The sequence below is a fragment of the Rhagoletis pomonella genome, unplaced genomic scaffold (assembly GCF_013731165.1).
Source record: "Rhagoletis pomonella isolate Grant_MI unplaced genomic scaffold, Rhpom_1.0 Rhpom_scaffold_00008, whole genome shotgun sequence".
Classification (NCBI taxonomy): Eukaryota; Metazoa; Arthropoda; class Insecta; order Diptera; family Tephritidae; genus Rhagoletis; species Rhagoletis pomonella.
This window is the reverse complement of record NW_023458562.1, coordinates 46,461,560-46,471,489: the sequence shown is the minus strand read 5'-3', so window position 1 is coordinate 46,471,489 and position 9,930 is coordinate 46,461,560. Positions and strand designations below refer to the sequence as shown.

General features: G+C 34.8%; 1 protein-coding gene across 1 annotated transcript; it reads left to right on the top strand.

Moving 5' to 3' along the window:
• Nucleotides 1-5,436: 5,436 nt before the first annotated feature.
• LOC118745321 (probable cytochrome P450 6g2) lies at nt 5,437-9,928 on the top strand (the record flags this gene model as incomplete). The annotated part of the gene is made up of 4 exons (XM_036478846.1): nt 5,437-5,776; nt 5,829-5,976; nt 8,917-9,714; nt 9,812-9,928. Coding segments are annotated over exons 1-4 (1,377 nt in total), but the record flags the coding sequence as incomplete, so codon positions are not given.
• Between the last annotated feature and the right edge of the window lie 2 nt (nt 9,929-9,930).

Below are 9,930 nucleotides of genomic sequence, written 5' to 3'. Positions count from 1 at the left end.
AATTTGTAAATTGTATTTGTCAGCAGCTGCTTTCTAATTAATAATCTAATTATATATCAATAAATTGAAAAATTTAAAAAGTTGCTACCAAAAATGTCAATATAATAAAAAAAAACATTGCTCAAGTTACTCGAAAAAAATCGAATTGCTCGAGCTCATGCTCGAAAATTTTCGAGTAATGAGCATTGAACAAGTGTGCGAGTACTCGCTGCTCATATACTCTGCAAACCATTTTTTCAGAGTATTCTGAATCGTAAAGAAATTTTAACGAATTCGGAAAGATCCCATCCGATTTTTTTGCGAATTTTCTAAAATGAAATAAATTACGCACATTTCCATTCTTTTACGAAATTTCGGAAGAAAATCGGTGAAGAAATGAAAATAATGCTGCTATGTGAAGGATTTCTTGCAGACTTTTTTCAGAATTTTCTTTATTTTTCGTACAGAAATTTCTTTACGAGTTCGTGTCAACCACTTCATATAATTTTCTTTGAAGATTCGGAAAAAAATCGTTACAGAAATCAGATACTCCTAAAGATTTCGTTAAGATTTCGGAAACTTTGGTTTGCAGGGCTGCAGGGTGGTTGACACGAACTCGTAAAGAAATTTCTGTATGAAAAATAAAGAAAATTCTGAAAAAATTCTGCAAGAAATTCTTCACATAGCAGCATTATTTTCATTGCTTTACCGATTTTCTTCCGAAATTTCGTAAAGGAATCGAAGTGTGCACAGTTTATTTCATTTTAGAAAATTCGGCAAAAAATCGGATGAGATCTTTACGAATTCTTTCAAATTTCTCTACAATTCAGAATACTCTGAAAAAATGGTTTGCAGGGAGGGTACCCGGGCTATTTGAAAATGTGCGAACAAAATCGAGAGCTCTAATACATATACAAGAATGCATACATACATACATAAATATACTTTATAAATTATTCAATGCAAGAAAAATCACAAACAATAGTATCATTTTGCTTACATCTTAAATGTATGCAAATATTTGAACAAATGTATGCAAATACGTATGAACGTACTGCAGCTAAAGCTACTTCGCTGAAAGAACGTAATAATCCATTTTTTATTTTTATTTTTTACTATATGGATACTGTTACACTTCCATTGATGTCGTGTAAAAGTTCTTCATGAGAAAGGAGAAAGCCTTGCTTGCATTTTTACTATTTCCCACATTGCTTAGCACAGGGGCGGACCCAGCAGCAATTCTTGGGGGGGCGAAATTTTTCAACATACATATATCGTGTATATGAATTTAAAAATCACCGCAATTTAAAATTTTTGTAGTTTTGATAGTTTTTAATTTCTTGAAGTTTCTCCTTTTTAACAACATTCTAAACATTCAAAACTTTGTGAATATTAGAAATTTTAGTAAATCCAAATAATTCAATATAACGATGAATACTAGATTTCTAGAATTTTTTTATTTTTAAAAAATTTTGAGAATTGTAGGAATTCTAACAAATTTTTTCTAAGTAAAAGTGTCGAATATGCAAAATTGATCAAACGAAAATAAAAGTTTTCGAATGCTGAAAACATTTTCATATTTCGTCGTTTTTGAAAATTTTAAAAATTTTCGTAATGAAGATTCAAAAAATTTTTGGCCGTTGACGTTTTCAAAATTTTCAAAAAATTTAAAATTCTCAAACTTTGTTATATCAATACAAAATTTTGGAAAACTTCAGAAAAGTGGAACAATTTTGGAATTTTTCAAAAATTTTAATATCTTTTAGAATTCTAAGAATTTTCTTTTTTTTACACACAAGAATTTTTCGACTATTGGTGATGTTTCACATTTTTACATTTATGATGGATTTTAGGATAAATAAAATTCTCAAAATTGTGGAAAATATTTTACCAAAATTCCTAGAATCTTCCGTATTTCGATAGTTTTTGAAATTTTGGAAATTATCCTAAAAATAAGAAATCTCAAGAAATTTAATAATATTATAAAACTCAAAATTTTGGAATTTTCGTTGTTTTCTGAACCTATGAAAAGATTCAAACTTGCTGTGACTTCCCTGTAGGGAAACGAACTAGTGCGGAACTGGTTCGGTTCTAGTGCGTTTGGAACCATGACTAGTACGCGTTAATTCTCTTTTGCATGCTAACGACTGGCGAATTTAACATTTCGATGTCCTAGGAAGTGTCAATTGTCCCCGTTGCATCCCTTTGGGTCTAGTTCCAAACCAGTTCCAAATTCGAGAGATGAGATCTAGTTCGTTTTGCATCTCCTTTTCTTTAGTTCCAAACCAGTTCCTAATTCGACAGATGAGATCTAGTTCGATCTGCATCCATTTTTTATACTTCCCAACCTGTTATAAATTCGTCACCTTAGATCTACATTTCTAATCAGGCTTGTCGAAACATTTCCTTTCTATATTAAATACGATCGGTTGAAGGAAGGACAATACAATCACAAATGTTTAAACGCATTTATTAAAAATTTATAAACCTCATTAGTAGTAGTAGTAGTATTAAACTTAAGTAGTAATTAAAAAACCAAAGTGCGTTCTGCTTAAAAGTAAACATATTAGTTCACTTTGTCTTACTTGTCTAAATTTAAGCATATTGATTTTTAAGTAAATTGAGTTTTTTTTTAAACTTATATGTATATGAAGTACTTCGAAAGATTTTGTCGTACTTAACTTAAATAAGATATACAGTCAGTCAATAAAGTTTAGGTACAGTGAAGTTTTTACAATACCGGCAACTATTTTTTAAATATTTTATTTTCCCCTAATTTTTTATAAAAATATGGTTAATTCTACACCAAAAACCCCAAAAATCAGAGTTCCAAACCTTATGCAAAATTATAGAAAACTGCGGATTTCCATCCAAGTATTGCAATTTACACTCTTTAGAAAAAAGTTAAATACTCAGTTATTAGCCCATTCAATTTTAGTATAACAAAGTGCAAGTTTGAGGTAGCTAGGACTTACCATTGATATTTAGCAATTTTTTTTTGTTGTTTGGTAAGTCCTAGCTTCCTCACACTTGCACTTCATTATTCTAAAATTGGATGGACTAAAAAACTTTTTCTAGAGAGCGTAAATAGAAAGTGAATTATTTTAATGAAATTTTGCAGAATTTTCTTAAATTTTGCACAAGGTTTGGAACTCTGATTTTTGGGGATTTTGTTGTAGAATTGACCATATTTTTATAAAAAATTACCGAAAACTAAAATATTAAAAAAATAGTTGCCCGTATTGTAAAAAATTCGTTGTACCTAAACTTTATTGACTGACTGTATTAAGGTAGCTGTGGTGGATTGCATAAAAAAACTTAATTTGTCTTTTCTTAAAAAAAAGGTAGCTCTGGTGGCTTGCATTTTTAAATAAATTTAGTGAGAAAGTGGTAATTATTTTGACACTTTTTTTTAAATGCCTCTTTTTCTGCAACTGCATTGCCTTTCTCAATCGTCCTTCAGGATCTTGGCCTTTGTTTATGGAATCACTAAGTATAATGATTATTAAGCAACTCAAAAACTATACCAGCGTGATAACCGACGTATCCGTTTGAGAGGTAGCCGCACCCTTATAAAAGGAATAAGACCCAAACTTTTCAGGTAAAAATTTCAGTAGGCTGCGTCTTTATGGCCTTTTCAATTTTATAAATTATCATTATTTTTAAGTGGAGAAATAAAACTGAAAATTAATGATAATCTCTGCGCGAAAAGATAAAAATCATAAAATAATCATTATTTGTAATCCCAAAAATAATAATTATTTCCATTTGAACGAAAAAATAAAACTCAATAATAATTCATAAAATAATGATTAAATGCTGATTTAAATTATTTTACTCATAATGATTACCTTCCCTGCTTTTAAAATTGAAAATAGAATAGTTTAGTGAAAGTACCACATTTCACTGCTTTTGGACTGGGGCGGAACTAGTTACTTTCGGACTGGTTCGTTTTTGGCAATAAAGAACTAGTACTGAACTAGAAATCTGGTTCACTAGTTCGTGTTTTCCCTACAGGGTTTCAGCTGTGTAAAATAATACAAATTCGAATTTCGATTTCCCCAATTTCCCCTACCTGGGTCCGCCACTGGCTTAGCCACACCCTTTGATCAAAGTAAGAAGCCAAATTAAGGGTTTGATAATAGCTTTGTGCTCTGGATAGTTTTTCGATTAAATTTTTTTTCTCAGGCCTCAAACCTATCTCAAGACTTTGAAGCCATTCCCCTCTCATTTCTTTGTTTTTTTTTTAGTTATGATATTCTTCCAACCAATGAGCGATATTTATGTATGCGCATAACTGCCTTACAAAACTCGCTTTTTCTTATTCCATACAATTCAAAAACTACATTTACATATATATATTTAGCGCTTCCAGAAAACGTCATCCATTCCCACAAAGCGAGGTCAAATAAATATGCAAATGTATGTGGCTATATCTATGCATGTACATACCCTGCAGGTAAAGCTACTAGTTCTGAACTAGAATGCTAGCAGTTTGCGTTTCAGTTCACGTTCTATCCTTTTTCAATATAGCAACTGGTATTTTTAAGATATCCTACGAACTGTAATTTTTCTGGCTATGCATCAGCACCTACCAGTAGAAATACTAATATCATCATACCAATTCACGGGATAGTCTGCCAATTCATCCCCCGTGAAAGTATGTCATCTTGCTCGCGCCGCTCTCACAATCGCAGTGGCCGGCAGAGCAAAGCACTAGCGAGCCATTCCTGAGGCCCGAGGTAAAGTTCTCGTGTAGGGTAAGTTTTGTTCTCATTTTTTATGTATTTTTGTTTTAATAGTAATTATAGATTGGCGCTTACACATATGCATGTTAGTATTTGGCCGAGCTTCTCCGATTTATGGCGTGCGTCTTGATGTTGTCTCACAAAGGGAAGGGACCTACAGTTTTGCGCCGACTCCGAACATCAAATGTATTTTTAAGAGAAGCTATTTCTCAACGCAGAAATAGACTCGGAGGTTTGACATTGCCTGCCAAGTGGCGACCGCTATTAGAAAAAAATTTTTTTTCGTTATTTTAGTTTTGTTTTAATTGAAGTTTTTATTATAATAAAAAAAATTTTTAGGACAAATATTTTTTGAATGTCATCTAATTTTGATGGCACAAATATTTAATAATTGTATTAAACCTCATTGAATTAATTTGAAAAATCTTATCCACATCATATTATCGTGTTCGAACCTGCGTTGTCAGAACCGGTAGTCTTCACAGGGCGCTACAGCCGATATTTGTAAGAAAAGCAATTATGTGGTTACATTTTATTTTTGGCTTAGACAATTCAAAGGCAGATGTCGCTGATCGCTTGAGCTCATACTAGTTATTGAACTGGTATTTTTACGTGCTGGTATGGATTTTCACTGCAGGGTAGGTATGTGTATTGTTGCTTGCAATATAATAAATAAATCGACTAACTTCAAGCACCTAAAGTTTCAGTTCTTTGTGCGCCGCCGCCACCTACGCAATGTGGTTGGAAAGCCTGCTGCTCTTGCTTTTACTTTGTGGCTTACTTTTCACTTGCTTGCGTTATCACTATGAATACTGGAAACGTCAACAGGTTCCGCAACTGCGTCCCACATATGGTCTGGGCATTTTAGGTGGCTTATTTTCGATGCAACGCAGTCCAGCGGAGTTTGTGCAGAGCCTTTACGATCATCCAGATGCGAGGCAGCAGCCTTTCGTGGGCATACATGTCTTCAATCAGCCTGGTATTTTACTGCGGGACCCAGAACTGGTAAAACGATGTTTGGTGAAGGACTTTTCAAAGTTCTGTGATAGGTGAGATTGATCTTTAATGCCAATGGAAAGTATTGATATTTGGCTGCTTTAGATTTTCCAATTCAGATTGCAAAGGGGATCCTCTGGGTTCGTTGAATATATTTTTTCTACGCAATCCCGCGTGGAAGGAAGTGCGCTTCAAGTTGTCACCATTCTTTTCTAGCGGGAAACTAAAGCACATGCTTCCTCTAGTGGAAGAGGTGAGTGCAAATCCTTATGCCCGTTTTCATATACATAGGTTTTCAGGTTAAAGCTACTGTGTTACTTTTATGTAAATTAGGGTGCATCACTCTCCATAAAAAAATCTGCACTATTTTTCCATCGGTATTACACAATTTTTTATATTTTAAGACAATCGCCAGATAATTTCGGAAATATAGTGAGAGTCATGTGAGCGCGACTGATTTGAAAAAATGTACCTACAAATAATTAGCTTTTTATAAATAAATTAGATTTTAAAAATATTTTTTCTAATAAAGCACTTAGATGATAGAAGAGTTTAAGCTTAAAAGGTCTCCATAAAAATTTTATCAACGGAATGAAAAATATTGGACTTTTAGGGGTATTTGAAATTGGGTAGCCTCACATAAATCTTAGCATTTTCCATAAATATTTCGACGGTAGTCCAAAATATAATATATTTTATCATTCCGACGGAAAAACTACAACTTTTTTTGTGTGGCACCCTAATGTTTATATAATATATTTGCAAAAAGCAGAAATGAAGGAGAAATACACCCAATTCCTATCTCTTAAGTTTCAAAGTATGGGTTAAAAAACGAACTGTTGTATCGAAATCCATATAACATACTGTATCAATAGATGTTTTAATGTAACTACATGTAGAAAGAATTTTTTCATTTGCTTCATTGCTAAATACCTCACGCCGTAGAAAGCTTTCTGACAACAATTTCGAAAATTTGCTGTTGCTGAAAGTTAATGGACACGTACTAAAGTAATTTTCAAGGAACATTGTTATTTTTTCATTTTGAAACTTCTCAGCCAGAAATATATCTCCATTTTGGACATGCGCTGGTGAGATTTGCTTTCGTCCGTCTAGCGCCCGACAAGGAAAACTATCGAGGCGCTAGACACAAAGGTTACGTTCGCTCTAAGCAGCCATTGGCCAGTGATTTTGGAGCTGTCGAATTACTAATCAGAATTCCCATACAGTCCCTAATAAAAAATCTAAGACTTGACCTTATCGAAAACTGACATAGATCTTTTGTAAGAATTTCTGACAGCAACTCAGCAAGTTAAGCTTCGGAGAAAATATCCAGTGTGCTAATACATAGTTTATTATTCTATGGCTATCACTTACCAACGCTTGTCAGGGCGGTATCAAAAAATAAAACCCTTTTCAGAAAAAACTTGCCAGCAACAGGATTGGTTACTCCAGGTAGGATTTTGTAGGACACAGCCAGCCCAAGCACTGCTAAAAAGTATCCCAGTTAAGAAAATCTTTCCAACAACAAAACTGATTATCTCAAAGCAAAACTATTATTGCGGAGCCAGTCCAGGCGCTAAGAAGATAAACTTGCTTCATGACAACCTATCCTGTGCCCATCAAGGATACCCTTTTAAGTTTGCCGCATGACAGATACTGTCCTGGTGTTGCCAACGTAAACGTGCAAGCGAAAATCTATCTAGTACCTGAACTGGTTATCCAAAGAAAGATGTTGCGGGGTATTTTCAGTTCAGGCGCTATGAGAGATAACCGTTGTGGAGAGAATCTGTTCATCGCCAGAAGTGATGTTCTCTGATTAATTTTTGTATACTAGCGCAGGTCCTGATTCTCTAATCGCCTGAATATATTAAACATCTGTAGAAGTGATTTCCGTGATTGAACCTATTTTGGCCTTTTCGAGAAAATCTCAGTTACGGAAATCTTGTCAAGACGGAATCAGGGCTTTGTCTTGAGAATTTCCGGCCGGGCTGCTCTAAGGCAGTTTGTTACTTTTTCATATGTTGTTATCACAAGAAATACATATTTCTAATTCAACTTTAGTTTCATTTACCCCGAAACGGTTCACTTTTCACGTTTGGTTTCCATGTATTTACTATAAGACGGGATACAAATTTTCGGGTGAATTTTTTTCGGGCCATGCTCAGGACAAGGCAGATTATTTCTGTTGCTTGGAAGAGCAGGTTTTGCTTGAGAGTTGCAAACTGATTTAAGAAATTTTGATAGAAAATGATTTCCTTTCGATTCGATTGAGAGCAGTAGACAGCCCTTAGAACCATGATAAAAACATAGCAAGGTAGAACCGTTCTCTCAATTTGTCGGCCATGATTTTTTTTTGAAGTTTGCCAACATTTTAAAATCATATAAAAGTGAAAATAAAAAATTGAAATTGTTCGAAATTGTTGTTGCTTGAGATTGAAAATGAAAATGTGTGTGTGAGTTTGTGAGTAAATTTAAAAATTAAATTGTTTGGAAACGTCAAGAATTTTAAAATTGACTCTCAGCGGTTCTACCTTACTATATTTTTGTCATGCTTAGGACTTTATGGGCCATTTGCACCACGCCTACTTAACAGTAACTGCAGGTATATCCTTCAGTTAAACACAGTGACTGTTTTATCGATCCATGCTGGGTGTCAATAACGTCGATAACGATTTTTACCTGGAAGTTAGAATTACCTAGAAAGGAGTAAATGGCCCTAAGATTTATAACAAATAAAAATTTTTTTCTTTGAAAATTTCTGGAATTTATTGACATTTTCTAAATATTTTATATACAACTGAAGTTTAATTTAAATTTTGCGTGCAGTTACTTATTTTCTAAACAAGTATTCTAATTCTATAAGGAAGTGCAAGCAGAGTTTGCTTTAGAATTTCATTATTCACCTAAGACTGAAAAATAATTAATTAGTCATGAATAACAGGAAAGACTAATAACTTAAGTTTTCCAGTCTGCAGTCAGAGCGGTATTGTCTAGAAATTTGTATGGAGAATGAGTTCAGCTCAGTAACAACTTTCCAAACAGAACTACTCTGTAATGGTGAAAATGGACAAATCGTGTGATCCCTGCTTTAGTCAACGAATGTGACTGCAATGAATTAAAGTCACTTCTTTAACACCGCTGACGTAATCTAATCCACCTACTATAATTCTTTTTCTTTTTCTTGCCACTACAGGTCGGTCGCGAGCTCGACAAATATCTACTCACACAACCCATTGTATGTGCCGAAACGAAATCCTTCACACTAGAAATGAAAGAACTTTGCGCTCTTTACACTACAGATGTCATAGCCACTGTCGCCTATGGCGTCCAAGCGAACTGTTTCAAAAATCCCAATGGCGAATTCCGGCGCCATGGTCGCGCAGTTTTCAAGTTTAGCTTACGTCGTTCATTAGAATTCATGGTAGTCTTCTTCATGCCGCACTTGGTGCCCTATCTACGATTCAAAGTCGTACCCCCAACATCCACCGAGTTTCTGCGTTCTGCAATCAACTATGTAATGCAACAACGCGAGCTATCGGGTCAAAAGCGTAATGATCTAATCGATATACTCATCGAGTTCAAGAACTCTACAAAAGAAACCCCTTCCACAAATGGACTCGTGTTTGAGGGTGACCTGTTGGTTGCACAGGCGGCACTTTTTTTCACAGCTGGTTTTGAGACCTCCTCGGCGACCATGTCTTTTGCACTGTATGAGTTAGCTAAACGGCCTGATTTGCAGCAGCGTGTGCGCGTTGAAATCGCTGATGGATTGCGTCGTACGGCGGGCAAAGTGACGCAAGAATTTATAGATTCGCTGACGTATATGCAAATGATAATCGATGAGGTGTTGCGTCTGTATCCGCCTTTACCTTTTCTCGACCGCCAATGCACTGCGGAGGAGGGCTACTCGCTGGAGCCGTTTCACAAGTTTCGTATGCCACAAGGCATGCCCGTTTACATACCGGTGTATGGGCTGCATATGGACCCTGAGGTATTTATTGCAGTTAATACATTTAGTAGATACTTTTTTAACGAACATTCTATCTACATACATCCTCTTACTTTATTTACTATTAAAACTCATTTAGATCTATCCCGAACCGAAAAAATTCGATCCTGAACGATTTGCGCCACAAAACAAAAAACAACTGAAGCCTTACACTTACATGCCTTTCGGTTTGGGACCACACGGTTGCATTGGCGAACG